The sequence below is a fragment of the Misgurnus anguillicaudatus genome, chromosome 18 (genome assembly GCF_027580225.2).
Source record: "Misgurnus anguillicaudatus chromosome 18, ASM2758022v2, whole genome shotgun sequence".
NCBI lineage: Eukaryota > Metazoa > Chordata > Actinopteri > Cypriniformes > Cobitidae > Misgurnus > Misgurnus anguillicaudatus.
Genome location: NC_073354.2, coordinates 31,417,042 through 31,439,046, shown reverse-complemented (window position 1 = coordinate 31,439,046; position 22,005 = coordinate 31,417,042). Strand labels below are relative to the sequence as shown.

The window sequence follows — 22,005 nt, the reverse complement described above, 5'->3', positions numbered from 1 at the left end:
TCATTAACATTTTAAATTGTACAATCAATATGTGTTATACAAGTTGTATAAGACATTTTTGTGGTGTTTATGTGGAGTTCCCTCATAAATACAACATGACTTAAAGACGGCATTAATTCCATACACTGTTTATGTGTTTATCAAGCAGTCTTTGCCATGAGGTTATCTGAATGAAACATTCACTTTAACTGATGCAGTTTATCGAAGTGCATGCAGAGAACAAGACAGAGTGTGTACAGTGCTCTTCAGGTTTAGTATTCAAGTGAGTGCACTCATAAGTAGATGACAAGGCAATTTTGAAATGACCGTCTATAACGGCACAGTCAGCACCAGAGTTCACACAGAAGGAAGGATGGGATAAGCTTTTTTGGAAGTTGAACGCATTTTTTAACAGGAAACACCCAGCTTCCTCTTATAACTTTTAAACTGTTTACTTTGATGAAATTGCTTGAGAGAAATATTTGAGCAACTGATAACCTTATTATGTCATGTTGACATTGTTTTTGCATAACGTATGGTAGACCTTTTGGGAAAATTCTGCAGTAAAACAACACACTAACAAGGATGATTTAAATAAACAAAACTCTCATCTGCCACATACGCAAGCTAAATCCCAGTTAAAGGGATAGTTCACCAAAAAATTACAATTCTGTCAACATTTACTCGCCGTCATTATTATTACTTATTATTTTGATGAACACAAAAGAAGATATTTTGATAAATGATGGTAAGCACACAACTGCTGTTACCATTGACTTCCATAGTAGGAAAACAAATAATGGAAGTATTGTGATAAATGATAAAGAAGATATTTTGATAAATGATTGTAAGCGCACAGTTGATGGTAACCATTGAATTCCATCAAATTTATTTCTCCTACTATGGAAGTCAATGGCAGGGTTTCCCGCAGCACTTTGCAGTTCAGGCAGCCCACCTAAGCTGGGAAACCCTACCGCCTTAACTAGGTGGTTTCGCTGCACAAAAGGCATGCGGGCACGCCTTCACACATCCGAAAAGAGAAACACGTGGTACGGACCGTCACTGTCTGGAGGATAACTAGCCAGTTGATAAAACATCTCGGAGAATATCGCGGACGCGCTTCACACCGCAAGCGTGAACGCCCGCCACAAGGATGAAATGAGATAAAGACGTGGTCCGTCATGTCTGGAGGATAGCCAGTTAATAAAACACGTGTCCGTGAGAACTTACTGTATGTTTTGGGTTTATTGAAGCGTGTTATTTTATTAGTAGTTCTTGCAAATTTAAATTAAGTTAGCTGGTGATTTTGTAGTTTGAGCAACCTGCTATTTAGGTTTCATGTGCCTGTTTATTAGATATAATTGTTGAGCGCTCTTGCTCACATTATTTATGTGCATTATTTACATGCTACAGTAGTTACATTCCTTTAAGATAATGTTATTAATAGTGGGAAATAATCAGTTTTAACAATTTTTGCAGTATCTATCATCCTTCGCCAAAATCTGCTTCAGTTTGTGTTTATTAACCCTTTAGTTTCACTTCATCACGCAGCTATTCCAGTTAGAGGTATCTGTCAAAAACATTTATTTCATTAATAATCTAGTATGTGTTCATTGTCTGTCATAGTTTCTTCAAAATTAAGTTTTATTTGAGTGTTTTAAATAAAAATATTATAATTTCATCATGCCGCGTACGCCCAGCCCCTTTGATTGCCACGCCCCCCGGCCCTAATCACCCGCCCAACCCTACCACCTTAACCAACACATTTTCTGCGGGAAACCCTGAATGGTTACCATCAAAATATCTTACTTTGTGTTCATCAGAAAAAAAAGAAATTCATACAGATTTAGAACAACATGAGGATGAGAAAATGATAACAGAATTTTCATTTTTGGGTGAACTATTCTTTAACATACTTCTGTTCTACACTAAAAACACGTGAAGTACATACTTCTGAATGTGCACCAAACGAGAATACCATTGGTCATAAAAGCATACCATTAAATTGCATCCCGATATGACAGCCACATTTGTTGCATATTGTTTGCATGTAATTGTAATCTTAGTACGTAGCTTGTAGTTGTGATTGTTAGCTGGGTCATTGTAAGGTTTGTAAAACTGCTGTGGAAGCCCATATGAAAGTATTATGAAATATGCCATACAACTTATAAATGAGCCCCTCGTCCATACAGCAGGTTGGCTGTATTAGACCCCCAAGTAACATACACAAATACAAACAATAAAATTCCACTATTTCTTTGTAATCCTGGCACCTTTAGCATACTTTTTTCACAGTACTATGATAATCACACCTTAATCCTAGGAAAGAATAGTACATTGGGATTAAGCAACAGCCTGAGGAAACTGTCATTTCATAAAGGATACTGTACTAGCTTTTTGCCATATTTTAATTAACAAAGGATTTATCGGATTGTATCCCGATACTCAGGTGACCTTTACAGGTGAGGCTTATGTTAGGTTAAAGGATGAAATGAAAATGAGGTAAATGTTGACTAAATGTTCAGTTATAAACAAATTGAAAGACAAAGATACGCATGTGTGAGCAAGCGCGCAGAAAGCCATGTACGTGACCTCCTGAAAAAAAGGAAGACACAAATTAGCATGATACCAGTTGACCTAAAGGCAAAAAGCACAGACAGCTGTAAAACTTCATGGTCTGGTAATACCTGTTTAACAAGGAGACATCATTACGAATTACAACCTCAGGCAAAGGTGTACTAGTACTTCTCTCTGGGTCGGCTGCACAATCAAATCATTGTTTTTACTCAAGGTTTACTATACATGTGACTTTGTTGCATCACAAAAAAAGATGTCTATCATAATAAAATCTGATAATTTACTCACCCCCATGTCATCCAAGACGTTTATGTCTTTCTTTGTTCAGTCAAGAAGAAATTATGTTTTTTAAAGAAAACATTTGAGGATTTTTCTCCATATAGAGGCTCTAAACGAGTCCAACTGACGCATAAGGGTCTTATCTAGCGAAACGATCGTCATTTTCGCAAAAGAAAAGTTTTTTAAAAAATTAAAAAAACTTTTTAACCACAACTTCTCGTCTTGTTCTAGCATTGTGATGCGCCAGCGTGGCCTTAGGTATTATTTATCATGCCTAAAGTTTGAAGAAAGTTTACCGTTCCGACATCGTGGTAAGTTGATCGATACTAATGAATGTTTCTATGTCAGTTTATTGTTTTTAAATGGTCCGCAAGTGTGCATTTCGCACATGTAACGCGTGACCTTTCGACGTGTTTATGTAATGCGTAGGGCTGGGTATTGTTTAAAATCTTTCGATCCGGTGCCAATTTCGATACATCGGTTTCTATACCGGTTCCTTACGATACTTTTTCCGATACCATATGTTTTAAGTAAGCAATAAGGTACGAGAGGCTGTTCTGTATCGTGAATAAGTAACGGCTGAAAGGCGTTGTTAGGCACGACGCGAAGCTGCGCACGTGGGTCAAGTTTAAACACCTTGTCGAGACTGTTGTGGGAGACGCGCGCGCGGAGTATTGCCATGCGGAACCAGGCGCGAGTAAAACAAGCAGAGACACAGAAACCACTCGTCACTTTAGTAGAAGCGCCGTTTTGGTTGACGTGCCTTTCACGGAGACAACACGGCCATACTTGCGCTAACTCTATTGGTAAGACAACTGTCACAAAGCCTTTCTGTATATTTCTCATATTGCATCCTTTCTACACTTGTGTTGGGTGACTGCGAGTTTGACTGCAAATATTCAGAAATCCTCCCCGTCACGTGGTGGACAGCCAATCGCCGGCGCTTTAGGTCCTTACACGCAAGTACAGGCTCACACAGCCGCTTGGCTTTTGGAATCGAAATTTGGCACCGAAAGATAAATCATTTTTCGATACCCAAAGTATCAGAGTTTTTCGTTCGATACCATAAAAGTATCGACGTTCGGTACCCAGCCCTAGTAATGCGTAAGGTCACGCTGGCGCATCACACGGCTAGTGCAAGACAAGCAGTTGTGGTTTAAAAGTACTTTTTTTGCAAAAGCGATGATTGTTTTGCTAGATAAGACCCTTATGCCTCTGTTGAGATCATTTAGAGCCCTTTGAAGCTGAACTAAAACTGCAATTTTAAACTGCATTGAATCTGTCAAGGTCCACTATATGTAGAAAAATCCTGGAATCTTTAATTTCTTCTCGACTGAACAAAGAAAGACATAAACATCTCGGATGACATGGGGGTGAGTAAATTATCAGACTTTATAAAAGTTGAATATTCCTTTAACTGCTTGGTGTTTTTAGCAGCTGAATCTAAGGCTGAAGGTCTTTGAACAGGCATGATGGCATAATTAACAGTTATGAATCTGCCCCGCCTGTAATTTCACTTCTCTAAAGCCCAAAAAATATAATACTGAAAATAGCAGGTTGTTTGGATGTAAATGCACTTAAAAAGCAGACCTTAAAGATATGAAAGCACAATTATGATAACATCTTGTCCGACATGGTGACAGCGAGAAAATGTTTAATTTACATGCTGGCCGTTTCTAAAGCAAGTGCCACGTTGAACTGATATGGAAAATGAAATGCTGTCTCATATGATATGACATGCGTAGAGGTTGAGCTAGTAAAGCGCTTGCGCCATTCAGTCAACAGGCATCTAATGATCAGACTGAAGTCCATTTAGATGTCTATATTTACAGCAGTTAAAGAGAAAACATTGCTCTTTGGCTGTCACTCAGTACGAGAAGTCCAATTATAAGAACACATAAAAAATTATGTTGTAAATGTCTCACTTAACAGTAATACAGCTCATATAAAACATAAACACACGTAGCTGATGTCAGGTGATAACTATAACCATATATTATTTTATATTCAAGCGCATGTCAGATGCTTTTATCCAAAGCAACTTACAGTGCAAAGTATACATTTTTTATTAGTATGTGTGTTTCCCATGTTCAAACCCAGTACCAGTTGTGCTGTTAATGCAATGCTCTACCAATGAGCTATACAGGATCACATAAGCTTTTGCAGCATTTTTGCATAATCAAGAATCTGTTGGCAGTTCAGGGACTATTTTCTAGGTCTAACATTAAAAAAAGATCACTTTGGCAATTACTTTTAAAATAGTGCTGAACTTTTTTGTAATGGTGACAATGCAACGTTAAATCCTTAAAAGAGCAGTCCACCCAAAAAATAGGGCCTATTGACTTTTCATAGCAGGGATAAAAATTAAAATGATCAAGTCAATGGGGACCAGTACTCATTTAAGGAAAGTGCAATGAGGGAGGGCTTTAAAGCATTAAAGGTTATATGAGAGGACCAAAAGAAGTCACAATAAGACAGTGGTTGTGCCAAACTGGCGGGCAGGTCCCCCTTGGGGGGTGGGAGATGGTGCCAAGGGGGACCTAGTTTTAGGACATTTTATAAAATACATTATTACCAACCAACAGCATTACACTGTATTAGGGATGCATAACGATTAATCGCGATTAATCTATAACAGAATAAAAGTTTTGTTTACATCATATATGTGTGTGAACTGTGTATAATAACTTTGTATAAATAAATGCACACACATGCATGTATATATTTAAAAAATGTTTACATGTGTATATACATTTGTATATTTATGTATAATTTAGATTACATATAAACATAAATACTTAATATATAAATATATTTTTTCTTAAAATTGTACATGCATGTGTGCATATTTATATATTCATAATTATTATACACAGTTTAACACATATATGATGTAAACAAAAACTTTTATTCTGCTATAGATTAATCGTGATTAATTGTTATGCATCCCTACACTGTATCATTTAATATGTTTTGTTTAATTCAAATTTTAAGTTTGAGATTATTTTAAATATTTAGCATTATCTTTGGATGGGTTGCAAAGGGATGCACCCTACACAAAGGGGGGGGGCACAGTTCAAAAAGTTTGAGAACCACTGCATGAGATATTTTACTGCAGAATTTAATCTGACTAACTATAATTTATCTGTGATCCCGAGCATCCAAGATATGTATTGGTCGTGTAACATGGCAAGGAGAACACATGTGCTTCAGTACAAACCTGAGATGAGCATTATTTAGATGCCATTTTTCTAAAATCAATTACTTGAGACAGGGGAGTATGGGTAAGGTGATCACCTTAATAGGATCCTTTAGAGGTTATATTACAGCAGTGTGGTTGTAAAGGGAGCCAAGCAAGTATCTCCATGGGATTAATGAAGAGAAAGATGAGAGAGGGGAGTATGATGGATTTTTTTCAGTTCCCAGCCTGAAGATCAGTCCAGGCTAGATTTCTGAAAGGTAATGTACTGGATGCTTTTTCATGTACTGAGATAGGTCTGTCTGAAGATTGTGTTAAAAAAAATATGTAACTGAAAACTGTCAAGGTCCACTATATGGAGAAAATGTTTTCTTCAAAAAAGTAATTTCTTCTCGACTATACAAAGAAAGACATGAAGATCTTGGATGACATGGGGGTGAGTAAATGATCAGGATTTTTTGTAAAAGTGGAGTATTACTTTAACTTCCATTGCCAAGGTAGCATATAAAGATACAGTTTCTGGCCTGTGTGCTGGTTATTGGAGCAAATTTGGGAGTTTGCACCACATTCCTGCTACACTTTATCAGCAAAATGATGCTGATAGCCAATCACTGACTGCCAAATACAGCTCTAAAGGCAATGACCCAGTGTGTATTTTGTGTGTGTGCATAAGCAAATTCCCTGAAGGCAAAAGACACCACACATTACACTAAAACAAATGCTGTGAAACCATAACTCAGCCCATCCCGATCACACGAAAAGCACCTGCAGATGCCAGAAAACAGGTGCAGATCAAGTGGATGGGCATGTGCCTCTCTGGCACTGAAGCTGCGGCCAGTCTGGCAGGACCCTCACTTACGCTACCACACATGCTCTCCGTTTCTCTGTCAGGCACACAGACCTATTGATCAACTGCCAAAACTCACTCTCCAGAGACAACCCAGTCCCACAGCTGAAAACAGGGAGGCAGAGTTAAGTTACAGCCATTTGCCTGGCACTCTGAATGAGTTTGGAAATGTGGCGGCTGGCCAATGGCGCGCATCGAGGTGCATCCTCCTCAAGCTTTCAATACGATTTTTCAAATTGTTAGATAAAAGATAGATTTACGCCTGAAAAAAGCATGCTGTGCAGAGCTAACCAGAAAAAAGGAATACAAATTTTGCTAAATTCTTCTTTGAAGAACTTTTATACTTTTTAAACTCCAAATAACCACCACCTACAGGCCACAGTATAGTTCACATTTTATGTGTACACAAGGGTCAGCGTAAAGTGCCTGTGACGCAAATTTCACATGAAGTATGCTAACTGCCGGATTATTGTAACCTTAAGCAGGTTAGCACATGCACATTTAATTTTCTTACAGTTATTAGTTGATCCTCAAGGTGGCAACAAAGCGAAATACATGCAAGCTACATCGTGAATGTAGGCCATATATGAGAAATTGTGCAAAGAGGTCAGGAAGTACCCTGACTTGTGGCGTCACTGCGTTAGACCTATGCTGCGTCCGAAAACTTAAGGCAGTGACTCATTGCCTCGCTGCCTCATGAGGAAATGACTTCGGAGGCATGAAGGTAGCTCAGAGAAAGACTTTCGGACACACTTCAAAGGCAGCGTGTTTGAAATTTAAACAGAGAGCGCCTTTGTGATAACTAATCACATATTTGAAAACTACAATACTAATTTCTCGCTAGAAATGCAATTAAAAGGTGTAAAAATTGAAAACCTACCTTTATTTACACTAAATTGGTGGTCCAGTCGCGTCCTTGGCCGCCATTTTATTTTTTCGAACTCGACCGGACTCGACCAATCACATTCTTAATGTACGTCCACACATAGGTATCTCAGGAGACAGGAAGTAAACCAAACATTGAATTCGGACATGCCTTGATGCGTTGCTGCCTTGGAAAGCTGCCTCAGAAGGCAGCAATTTAGAGTTTTCGGACGCAGCCCTACTTAACTGCTTGCATGCTCCTTATGGACCCCTGTAGGCCAGGACAAATATTGCATGCATTAAACACCTAAGTACGTGTTTTTGAGTCAAATTAATTAAGCTGTAGGCTTGCCGCGATAGTCGGTGAAACGGTGATAACCGGTGCTTTAGCCTCTCACCGGTTAGATCACTTGCCCACCGCGACACCGTCTTTAACCGTCGTTTTGATATTTTCGTGTAATTTAATCATTTAGTTTCGTTAGAGAGAGCAAACTGAATGTGTCTGGTGCCTGAATTCAGCGAAGCTGAACGCGGGTCACGTCACAGAGCAGCAGGTGTCAGATTTCATTTATTCCTGTCAGAGTTTGCGAGGCGAGCTGACTGACCAGACGAAGGCAGAAGCCGCGTGCTTACTCGTTTTTGTTATAATATACATATATGATGTTTAATATAAGCGAGATCGTTTTGTTGTTGTGTTTATCATCAAGAAAAATAAGAAACCCATCATTCAAGCAGCGCTTTATGGAGAAGTAGCCGGTTGCTCTGCTCGGGACTGGCTCTTTGAGAATTACCTGCACATTGACTCAAGCACTTAAGTAAACCAGCTGTTGCACTCGCATTGCATGCAAATTCATACGCAATTTAACGCAGCGTACGCAAGCACTGCATTTAAACAGTTGCCTAATTCAAAAGTGAAAGTAAAATGTGCACGTCTGCATGCGCATTTTTAAGCCCCTCCCACACGGTGACACCGGTTTCACCGGGTTTGTGACGCGCTGATTAACCGGTGGGAAAATTACGTCACCGCGGCAACCCTATTAAGCTGTGTGTTTGTGTGTGTGTGTGTGTGTGTGTGTGTGTGTGTGTTTGTGTGTACGCTGGCGTTACTTAAAAAATTGAACTATACTCCCCCTTAAGAGATACACAGGTGTACACGTACTCTTTAAAGAGTATCTATTGTCTGATTCACATTTTTTAATTTCCTTTGGTGTGTAAGTGTGTACATGTAAACGATATTCAAAAGGTACAAACCCCAAAGTAAACGATGACGCGAGTTATCGTTTCCGATGTAAATCTCTTTTCTTGGACTACAACACAAACACGGATTGTATGCAACAGTTTACTTCCTGGGATTGTTGAAGCAGACAAGACTGACATTATCATAAATTCTCCCGCTTTGGACTTTCAGTGTGTAAGTTAACTCCTGTTATACCACAGGGCTGTTGAATGCTTTATTCTAATTGAGAAATGTTCTGTGGTTGTTAATTATTTTTCAATAACCGCACACCTAATCTGTAAAATGTCTTAAAAATAGGCACCAGAGCAATATTTTTGGTAACTGTGGTATAAGAGGAATAATTGATTGCGGCCCTTTGAATTATTTGAAAATAATGCACACCCACGGTTTAACGGCATAACTACCTAGGGTGTGCATTATTTTCTTATTATTAAACAGCCCATCATCAATTATTCTTTACTTAGCAACTAAATCTGTCAAACATCAGTAAGGTAAGGAGCGTCATGTTTCCAGCTGATTTCAGAGGTATTCAAGCCAATCACAATATACAGATTAGCTGGCCAAGATTGGGACACAGACCTTTTCAAATCTGTGCGTTTCAGGAAGAGAGTGAAATCTGGAGCTACAAAAATTTACAGTATGTGGAAAATAATGTGTTTTAACCACGCAAACACATTGAATTATACCAAATACACAAAATGACATTGTTTTTTAGCAATGAAATAGGTGCACTTTAAGAAACAAGAAAACACAACTAGACACAAGTAAGCTATTTACTGTGCACTGCAGACAGCTTTGTTGATTAAAGGTGAACTTTGTATGCTGTCAGCAAGATCACACTGACCTGCAAACGATCAAACTATCTAAAGTGATACAGTGCATTCAAGGTATTCATTTTATCAGTCCATGCATTCCTAGGAAATTTAACCCATGACTCTGGCAATGCCAACCTTTATGGTATAAACTCTAAAGTCTAGACTAGAGGCTTGCTAGGGCTGCATAATGAAATCGAAAAAAGAACCACGAATCTTAATTCATACATAAATGCGACCTTTCTAAATGACAGCGATTCACTTGCATACAGTATTTCCATGTGTTCACTGTTCAGATGCTGCATTCACATGTTCACGTATTTACATTACTACAATCCAAGATGCTATATCAGTCAAACTTGCTCATCCTTACACTGTGTAAAACCAAAGCCTATATATTCACCAATCAGACTTGATCATTTCTCTACTCTCTCGTTTCTTATTTGCGTTGTTACTCTGTCTCTTGCATGAAGCTAAACACAGTCGGTTTACTTGGTGGATTTGAAGCGGCAATTTTCACACAAAAGAGTGAAAAAACGAGTGTCATTGGGTAAAATTCTGGTGGCGACATAGAGAGTGATGATGCAACAACATTGGTTCCGAAAAAGGGGGTACCTCTGGACGTTTCTCAATCCGAAGGCTGCAGCCTTTGAGGGGTCGATTGTGCAGGCTGCATACATCATCAACCCTGGTTTATTGACGTTAACTAAACATTACATTTGCAAGTCATAAACATATTACATCAAATTACGATTAACTGAGAATAATAGTCAACTTTATAATTGATAATGTTCTGAAATAAGCCAGTCTTGATGACGTAAGCAGTCTGCATAATCGACCCCAGCCTTCCAATTGTACGGAAGCCGAGAGAGGCCATGCACTTTTATTATTTTTGCTTGCTTGATTTCTCGTGATCTCGACATCATAAAAGTTGTTTTCTCGTGATCTCGACATAACAAAAGTTGTTTTCTCGTGATCTCGACATAACAAAAGTTGTTTTCTCGTGATCTCGACATAACAAAAGTTGTATTATTGAGATGTGATTAAAGCTTACGTGTACTCGATAGAAAATGTTGTTTTGTTTGTAAAGAGCAAAATCATATTTTGCTAATAGCATGGATAAACAAATTAGATTTTACTTGGATCAGATTCACTCAAGCTGAAATAGATTTGTCAATATTTACAATTTTACAGTGGTGAATTTAGGGACCGTCTTTAAGTTACTCAATAATATACATGTTTCTAATTTTAACATCATTTAAATATAATGGACAAACAGTCACAAAACCAACGTGTTTATGTGGTTGTCAGCTATAATGCACACATATTTTTTATATTTAAATAAACTGTTAAATACTATGGAAGATAGAAACATGTACAGTATTACTTTAGCGATGGTCCCTAAATTCACGAACATGAACCGTCCAACTTTATTTATTTATTAGGTCTATCGGCTACACATTAGATACATGGTTACGGCGAAGACCCCAACTTATGCATTAGCAGTCCACTTCAAAATACACTAAATATTATGGACAAGAAATTACATTATGACATTTGGATTATCACGAGAAAACAAGCAAGCAAAAATAATAATAGTGCATGTCCTCTCTCGACTTTCATACGATTGAGAAATGTCCAGAGGAATTTCCTTGGCCTCTTTATCATCGTTTAGTGTTTTAAAGGTTTGTGTTTTGAAAGTTTTAAGGTTGGCCAGTTTATGTTTAACAGCTAGCAAATTTTAAGTTACTAATCTAAAATAAGGAAAAAAGACTTTTAAGACACTTTATAATAAATTAAATTCCTGTGTAGCACATTTTTTACTTGAGTGCAATAAATGTTTTTGTAAAAAAGAGAGAGGGAGAATCGTGATCTCCTTTCCTATCATGATTCACATTTTACCCAGAATCGTGCAGCCCTAAGGCTTGCTGTTATTTTAATATACTGTAAAAGAAAAAAACCTTTGCATACTGTGCTCATGATGTCCCGCATTATTAAACTTTGTCAAAAGGGTTTACTACTGTATGTTTCACAATTCACCCGTTACTAACAATCATAAATCTCTATGTGGACAGTCAGAAGCTCGGTTATTCTCTCACTCAATGTGTGCAAATAAAAAACAAATACTTGCAAAAAGAAATATACAAATATCTAAGGTAGGTTTTCAATTCTGACATTTACACCACTGACAAACCTGGCATGTTGTCATAAATTCCCAATGTTTAAGGTTTACCTCCAGTTTAAGAATCTCTGACCCACAAAGAACAAAAACTCTTTCGGACTCGCTGAAGGGGAAAAATCAATATTTTTGCTTTATCCCTTTGACTTCAGGGAGGAAAAACAGAAAGCAGTCTGAAAGTTTTATAAAAATCCACAGGCTTTTAACCTTAGACCCCATCAGTGCTCAGCAGATCTAATGATAGTTTTACCAGTATGAAACAAACACAGTCCCTTTACAATGAAATGCATCATTGTCAGCTGTCACTGATTTAACATCTGTACTAGATACAGGACAAGACATTCCCTTTTCTATTCTCAACAGTTTTTGTATTAGAGCAATTCAAAACCACCACAGCACTTTATATTAGTGAAGGAAAACAGTAGAATGACATCTGGCACGCTAATGAAGACCTTGTGGAAGTCTAATCGATTTGATCCTCCTTTCCAATACAGAATAAGAGGCAGCATCATGCATTATGTGTTTTACAGACTGCAGTAGGGCTGCACAATTAATATAAAATCATAATTGCCGATTATTCACCTTGATTTTTTAATTGTAAATATATTCACAATTACAGCATGATGAAAAATGTAAGTATCAAAGGATTAAAATATTACATTCCCGAGTACATTCAGATACACCTTATGCTGCCAACAATACACTATAGCTGAGTGGGTTGGGTCAGGGCGGGGCAAGGATAATGCAGATGCTTCTAACAAAGTCAAGTTCATGTACCAAAAAATAAGGCAATGACGTCCTTTGTCACATCAGTCTTTACCGGCAACAAACACACACACAAGTTCTTTAAATCTCCTGATCAATGCATCTGTCAGGACTGATGCTGATTGCTCATCTAATCAGCACTGGACTATTTTTTTTTAGAGTATTCAATTACTCCTAAACCGAGTATTCAATTACTTGAAAACTAAGCAATCACAACTACAGTACAAGTGTCTTAATTTTCCCTGAAAGCGCAGTGATTGAAACTCCCATGTGTTATTATCCAAGCCATTCTAAATGCAATATAATCTGTTAACTTAAATCAGTTTTTAGTGTGAGAAAAACAAAAATGAAATGTGTGTGCCCACCACCGGGGGTTAACAATGTGATACTTGCGCTTAATTTGATATTCTTCACTTCTCTAAAGTTTCCATCTGTTGTCAGAAACACCTTAATGTAATGGCCATCCACCCTTAAATGGGGACATTCAGGCCACTGAATAACATATTCTAACAATCACAATAGCAGAAATGAAAAATTACAGAGAAAAGGACGAGACTGGCTGGGGACTAACCATGCCTGCAGCAGCTGTGCTATTGCCTGGAGGCATCCATTACATTTTTCAGTACCTTAGGTCAGTCAAGCTGCTTCTGGCTAAAGCGAGATTGACCCAAAAAAATTGAGGACGGGCTTCGGTCTCCAGACACCCACTGTGAATCACAGCTGTAGCTGTAAAAGGGTGAAGGTGGAAGTCAAGGAGCCGTGGTGTCGTGCGAGAACGTAAAGCAGCAAACGCTCCCCTCTCCATTAGATTTTACCACCAAGACCATGCCTTATTTACAAGCAGGAAAATAAAAGAAACAACACTGAATTATTTAGCATCCCAGCACTTCGGCTTTCCCGAGAAGTCACTAAATGATATACCAAAAAACAAACCTGAAATAAGAGCCATGACCAAAGGGAGAAAACAATTGCATGCAAAAGAGACGTGCTGTATGAATAAGCATATTTTTCACAAAGAAAGCTGAAAAAATGCTTGATGGTCTTATAGCAGAAGCCAATAGTTTTTTCTTTTTTATTTATTAACTCATAATATGCAGAATAGATATAAATAAAGCAATATTTGTTAAACAGAACTGTGAGTACCACACTCTTATAGGTAACTAAAATCATAAATCAAATTAGTTATACAATACAAAACCACGCAAGAAGAAAAACATTTTGTGCCACATTTTTACAGAGAATTATAGTTTTACTTTGTGAAAGTAGAAATCTCTAAACTAAAGACTTTCTATTCTTTCAAATGACCACAAAATCAATCATACCCTGCACTCTTTTTAACCGTATAGATGTTTAATTTGCATAATTGAATGTTTTTACTACTTTGCCCACCCAGTGAAAGCCTGTGATCATCTTGATGAAAAGTCATTATTCTTATTAGCTTGAGTTGTGCATAATTAATAATAAGTGGAATGAGGTCTGGGTGAATGGAGAGCCCAGTCATCTATAATGAATGAGAGAAGCTCAGAGCCCAGATAGGTGTGCAATGTGTCTTTTGAGAATTTCCTAAAATTGCCACCCTGCAAAAATGCAATGCATGGAATGAAACAGTGGACTGCTTCAGAAAGAAAGGGATATTTGTGATGCTTAAATTATGTTTGATACTTTCCACCCTACTATGCCTACGATGAGTATTGGTAAAAAGGCAACACTCTACAATATGGTTGTGATTGTTAAAGTCACAATGAAATTAAAAACAAAAACTTTTAATATTTTTTTAATGACTTATCTGTGAGCTTCTTTATTTTTCAAAAAGTCAAAATGACCTCTCTTTACGTCTAGTAATTGGGTATGGCAAGTGAGCGAGGAGCCCAGGAAAAGATCACAGCAATTAGCAAATAGCAACATGACCCAACTTCCAACCAATTCTCGATGGACGAATTTAAATCAAAACCCTACCTTTATTTTTCATTTAAGAAGCCGTTTTACTCGGATATACGTCACGATTGGGAAAATAAGACAATTGCTACTTCCATTTTATTGTGACTTTAATATTGGCTAAAGCAGTGGTCCTCAAACTTTTCGGTCATGCTCCCCCCTTGTGTATGGTGCATCCCTACGTGGGCCCCAAAGAAAAATTAAGACATAAAATATTCTGAAAACTAATAATTTAAATTAAACAAAACATTAATTTAGTGCTGTTGGTTAGTAGCCTTATTTTTCTGAGGTTTTATTACACAGAATTTATGATAAATTAATGCATTTTATAAAATGTCATAAAACTGGGGCACCCCTGGAACCATCTCGCGGCCCCGAGTTTGAGAACCACTGGGCTAAAGCATTAGCTAACATAAACTAAAAGTTAACCATACCTTTTTAGCATTTATACAACAGACAAAAACTACTCAAAGTAAAATATGGCAAATATGGCAGCATGCACAATCGTGAGAACTAGGGATGGGCACGAGTAATCGATTGGCAGAGTACTCGAACGTGACATCGACGATCGATCACGAAAACGATGACCGTGTGAGTTTATTTATTTATTTTCGTTGTTATGGCGACATTTGGATATCTGGTTAGCGGTGGATGCATTCACTTTTCTGATTCACTTTGGGAAGACGAAAATACAGTCAGTCAGGTGCAAAATGTACAGCGCCGTCAAACGTTCCCTCATATAATCTCATATTTAAACATCAAATGTCAAGAGATAAAAGAGAGCCATAGGAACATAACATCTTGACCGACAGGAGTACATGACACAGCTAATCGCTTAAATGATAGCAAAAGACTTAAAGCTGCTTAATTTTATGAAATTTTACCCGTATGCCCCACCCCTTTGATTGCCCCATAGAGTACTCGTTTTTCAAACCAATGGATTAATCGAAATGAAAAAAAAATGACATAGATGCCCATCCCTAGTGAGAACCAATGCGATTTTACACGACGCCATATCTAGAGTTGTTATTGTCTGTTTACATTACGTGTGTTGTAACTATCCCTCAAAGCTCAAAATATGCTTTTTCCCCTCACAAATCGATTTATTCATACAACATTTATTAACCCACTAGACTATGGATTACTTTAATGATGGACAGATGCACTGAAATGTTGATCTCAATGCCGTTATAAAGCAAGGAAGAGTCAGGATGCTATTTAATATAACTCTGTGTTTTGCTGACCAATGAATGACATAAACATCTTTGATGACATTGGAGTGAGTAAATAAGTGGAGTAAGTTTTCATTTTGGGGGCAGAGTAACCCTTTAATTACATCAACCTAGCCTTGATTATGCTTTAAAAAAACAGTTAAGAGGCAAAAGCCACATTTTAAATGTCAGTGTGGTCTATCCATTTCAGGTGTTTATAGCTTTCAGTTATAAAAGCATAAAAAATGTCACACCACAGCCTTGAAATCAATTTCTTTTCTAAGGCAACTCGAGTGCTCAAAGGTCAGATGGTCTGACAGACTGAGACAGAGTGCTCACTGCCATGTTCACAAAAGAGACCCCACAGGATCCAGCTGTGACTGTTTATTTCCCTCATGCCAGTGGTCAATGGATGAAGCCCGGCCACTCAAGGGTAAATTATCACTCCTCTCATGCTGAGCTGCTGAATTAAGCCTAAGATATGAGAGGCTTGTTAGACCGGCAAGCATACCAATGCTCTTAAAAGGGGAATGCGGAGGCATCCACATGGACTAATGTCTACTTGACTCTGTAACATTTTAATCCTGGCATTAGCACTTTGTCACTTCTGGTGAACTACTGGGAATCTGAGATTGATGTTTCTGATGAGTTCGAAGGGTGCCGTGGCTTCTGAGATCTTAAGATTAGGGATGCACGATATATCGGCCGACATATCGTTATCAGCCGATAACTGCTTATTTTAAATCTTATCGGTTATCGGTATGATAGCAAAATTAGGCCGATAAATGAAAGCCGATAAATGATGGATTATTTTGGTTTGTTGAACCACTCACTTGCTCATTGCTGGCCTTGTGGAGTTTTGATTGGTACTTCCTGTGACATAGCACGAAGATGACACGTGTTGCGAGCTTAAGAAGACTATGCTAGTCTAGCGCAAAGACAAGATGTCCGCAGTCTGGGAGTTTTTCATTGTGAAAATAATATGAATATTTATCTGCCTATATCAGTTATCGACCTCCAAATATAAAGAGTTATCGGTTATCAGTATCACCCAAAATTTTCATATCGGTGCATCCATACTTAAGATGAGTCTAACTATTGATCTGCATTATGGCATGTGAAAAGAAAGACTAGAAGCATAAAACAGGGGCATGAAAAGCATGATGTAAATTTGAAGGACACCACAGGGACATAGACACCGGATCTTTATGCAAATAACTGTAGCTGCAACATAGTAAGTAACGCATGGTTTAGAAAAACACACAAGCCAGGCGCTATTTGGTCATATGAAAAACAAGGATGCAAGGTCATTACAACTTCAATAAAAATGTAACCTATTGCTATGCTGTCAGTTTTCATTTCATCTTTAATAAGGACATTATTGATTTAAATTAGGTAATACTGAGTCTCAATCAATAGCATATTTAATTAAATCAAACCAATGCCAAGCCCATATTACAGTCATACTGGGGGTTATTGTGGCCTGACACACTTCATAACCAAAAAAACAAGAAATGACAGAAATGCTTGCTTTTTTAAAAGCCAACAGCTAAAGGCAATGTGTAATTCAATACTCCCTGAAAAGTGTAAACACTGTGGGTCTTAAGTCCATTTAAAACTTTGAAAGAATGCTCTGTTTATTTAAGCATCCTGACCAGAAAGTCCGGACCAACACTGACTCAATCACTGGAGCAGGACAACCTGTTTGACAGACTGTTAAAATCATATACGGCTAGTCATCTGTTTAACAAAGCTGTATTCAATTTTTTTTTAAGTAACACTACAACTGAGCAAAAGCTCCACAATATTGTAACACAAGTTCGGGAATGTAGCCTAGTTGTGGCCAGATGGGGTTGCAGGCACTCCGCTTCGCCCTAATGCCGTAACTGTATAAAAAATATTGTTCAGGCTCAGGTATTATTGCCTAATGGGCCTTTGAGATGGACCTTGATTTGTATCTTGTTAGAAACTGAACTGAGACTGAAAATGAATAGTTTGCCATGCATGAGGAAGAGTTGATTTAAAAACTGATAAATTGAAAAGCAGGAAAGTAAATTAACGTGATGCATGTACACCGAGATGGCGGCCTCATGTAGAAACCTCTAACTCAACCAGGTATCATGACTTAAACACTGACTTAAAGATGTGTAATGCCAAATAAATATTAGTTTAAAAACTGACAAAAGTATCTGGAATATTGACTGAACAAGGGAGAAAAGTACTGACGTAAACATGACTACATAAAATGAAACACTGATAAAGAAATACGGACTAAAACAGCAGGAATACGACTGAACAAGACAGAAGGGTATATATTCAGAAATACTGACTGAATATTGACTGAACAAGACAGATAAGTACTGACTAAAATACTGACTCAACAGAAATACTGACTTAAGCATGCCTAACATAAAATAAAATATTGATAAAAAGACAAGTAATACTGACTAAAACAGCAGAAATACTGACTGAACAAGAGAGAGGAGTAACATACTTAGAATACTGACTAAATACTGTTTATAATATTGGGTCATATAGCAAATACTGACCTGAATACATATATCGCTATTTAATATTGGTTAAAAACAGGAAATACTGACAAAAACACCAGAAATATTGACTGAACAAGACAGATGTGTGCTGACTAAAATACTGATGCAGTGGCATGCCTAAAATAAAATGAAATATTGAGTAAAAAAAACAAGAAATACTGACTAAAAAGCAAAAATACTGACTGAACAAGGAAGGGGTAACATACTCAGAATAGACTAAATACTGATTATTGGCTGATAGCAAATACTAGTGTTGTAGTTCTCGAGACCGGTCTCAAGACCACTTTTTAAAGGTCTTGGTCTCGTCTTGGAATCGACCGCATTTTTACTTTGTCTCGTCTCGGTCTCAGACAAAGAGGACTCGAAATTGTATGTTAAGACCACAACTGATGGGCACATCACAAATGTATTATTTATCATTAATTTTATGCAGTTTATTCAGGTTTGGCATATGATGTTGGCATTGTTTAAGCATTGTTTAAGTTTCTCCCACTGACAATTTTTCTAATCTTATTATTAAAAACACCTGCATTGTGTTAAGTGGATGACAAGCCATGGAAAGGCAGTTCAGAATAAATGTTGATTTCAGCTCTTTAGTCTTTGTTCACTTTTATTTGCTTATAAACAAAGATAAATTCCCACATATCTGCAATGCCTTTGATTATTTTATCAACTTCTCTGATGGCATATACACACGCGCACACACACGAACACACACACACACAGACAAGAAGTGCCTAATCATATGCATATTCCACATTTTAATTGTTTTACACATTTTAGTGTTTTAATGCAGTGACTTGCACTGGTTTTGGTCTTGACTTGGTCTTGGCCTGTCTTGGTCTTGACTTGGTCTCGACCCTTTAATGTCTTGGTCTTGTCTCGGTCTTGGCCTGTCTTGGTCATGACTTGGACTCGGTTTAGGGGGTCTTGACTACAACACTAGCAAATACTGACCTGAATATATATATCACTATTCAAAAAAAGGTTAAAAACAGGAAATACTGACACAAACACCAGGAATATTGACTGAACAAGACAGATGAGCACTGACTAAAATACTGACGCAGTGGCATGCCCAGAATAAAATGAAATATTGAGTAAAAAACAAGAGATACTGTCCTGAATACACATGTCGCTATTAAAAACATTTTTGGTTTTTTTGTTAAAAACATGAAATACTGACAAAAACACAAGGAATATTGACTGAACAAGACAGATAAGTAATGACTAAATTACTGACGCAGTGGCATGCCTAACATAAAATGAAATATTTTTAAAATAAGAAATACTGACTAAAACAGCAAGAATACAGACTGAACAAGACAGACAGGGTAACATACTAACTTAAACACCAGGAATACTGACTGAATACTGAATATAGTACTGACTTATAGCAAATACTGACCTGAATACACATACTGCTATTTATTATTGGTAAAAACTGGGAACACGCAGCATGACAGAAAATTAAATACTGATAAATAACAAAATACTGACTAAAACAGCAGAAATACTGACTGAACAAGGCAAAGGGGTAACGTAAGTTACTCACTTAGAAAATTATTGATTATACTTAATACTTTGACTAAAATAAAGACACACTAGGCTACTCTCAACGACAGCACAAACTGCAGCTCGCTACAGGCGGGGGAAGAATGAATTGGCACGCGCTCATTTCTGACTGACAGGAGTTACGTGTCAATCAACCGGCCTGTCAGGTTCCACAACTGCTCATCATGTCTGCGTCTCCTATTTACATTTTCTTTGTAGAACAAATGCGTTTGAAACTGAACCAATTCTTCAGTCAGTACATTTAAACAACGACACCATGCCAACATAACACCAATGTCTTTTTTGTACACTTGTGACAATCCTGACGTTCGTAAAACATTACGTTAAAAAAGTTATTTTCACAACACGATTACCTCAGAGGATCCGGCAAAATGATACGCAGGAGGAGTAAATTAATACAAATAAGAAACATACCTCTTTAATCTTGGCTCTTTTTTCTTTAGCATCAGGGTCTGACGGCTCGTGCCCTGTTGCTCCAGGCGGCCGAACGTACTGAACGTGGGGCAAACCGTCAGCTTTTCCGCCCCTCACCTGTCCGTTAAGGGCAACTTTCTTTTTATCGCTCTCGATGTCCTCCTTGATTTCGCCTGGTAGTTTCTGTAGAGTGTCCTTGGCCTCGATCAACGCCTTTTCGTGATCTTTCCTAATCTTGGCCAGTATCTTCTCATCCTTGCCCGTCCCGGTGCTCGTGTCACTGACCGTACCTGTGCGCGTCTCAGCCTCCACCGAGGACGAGCGGAAGAAAACTCCGCTGAGGAGCTTAGAGGAATCCGGTAAAAAGAAAATAGCTCCGAAACACAGGGTGATGAAACCGCTGAAAACTAAAAGCAAAATGAATTTCTCCGTAAGCCTGAAGGAGGTCGGGCTGACAGACTTCCTATTCGGGGTAGTCGTGAAAGGCAGAAGAGACGGTACAGGCATTTTCTTTCGTTTTAAACCCCCTCAATACGCGTTAAATACTAAACTAAAGTAAGTCTCCGAAAACCTTGATCTCTATTCCTTACAATAAGGCATACATCGAACTCAAGCTGTGTGAATAGGACACTACAGATCCCTTGAAAGAAGTTGATCCCACTACGCGCACGATGTCCCAACGTTTCAACTGTGCACGCCTCGCACACATCTGTGTAAAGTCTCGCTGGTGGACGGATTATGGAGCGGAAGGAATGGCGGAGATGTGTGATTGACAGCGCGCCTTGGCCAACCGCGTTGCGCCGCCATGCGCTAGTTGGTTGTGGGCGTGTCTTCCGGACTTAAAGTACAGAGGGGTAATCTCTTGTTCAAACTGTCATTGTTCATTTAACGAGGATCATATGACATAAGAATCCATATGAATAGGTAAGGATGTAGTTAAAACAGTTATTATGAGAATACTTGTATAAGGTAGACGGTTGTCAAACTGCAATTATTAATGAACCCTTTTGTACTTTTAATTTGGCATAGATTTTTAAACAACAAAGTGACTATTTAACTTTAATGAAAATACATTTTATTGTGCTTTTATTTATGCTTTACTAAATAATGAAGTATAAAGTATAATCAAATTGACTAGTTACAGGTCAACTTACTTTTTTAAATCTTGGCTATGAGTTGCTGTAACTTAACTTATAATAAAGTTGAAATTGCATAACTTAGACGAGTTAAAGGAATGTAAAAACATATGTTGCCATAGTTACATCTTCTTATTACAGAATATAAGCTGAATATAAACTATACATATAAAGCAAAACCAGTTTTCCTGGCCAAGGATTTCCGGAAACATGATTGCAAAATAAACAAAACTCAGGACTTTAATAATTCAACATTGCCTTTGTTTTCCAAAGTCCTGGCATTATAGCATTGTTTTTTAAGTATTCTGCCAACAAGATTGATGAACAGAAGACAGCAGCTTCATGCATGGTGAGAGAATGATCAGACACGGCTCTGACAGACACAGCTCTTCTTAAGACCAGGATGCTGTGCTCAAACCCAGAGAGCTGAGGTTTATATTTAAA

The 22,005-nt window shown here is 37.8% G+C and overlaps 1 protein-coding gene across 1 annotated transcript in view; it reads right to left on the bottom strand.

Moving 5' to 3' along the window:
• The window catches only part of man1a1 (mannosidase, alpha, class 1A, member 1), a 147,393-nt gene extending 126,249 nt beyond the window's left edge, over positions 1-21,144 (bottom strand). Inside the window, exon 1 of the mRNA XM_055187219.2 lies at positions 20,426-21,144. Within this exon, the coding sequence (XP_055043194.1) occupies positions 20,426-20,932 (507 nt within the window). The 5' untranslated portion in view covers positions 20,933-21,144. The remainder of the gene's footprint in view (positions 1-20,425) is intronic.
• Between the last annotated feature and the right edge of the window lie 861 nt (positions 21,145-22,005).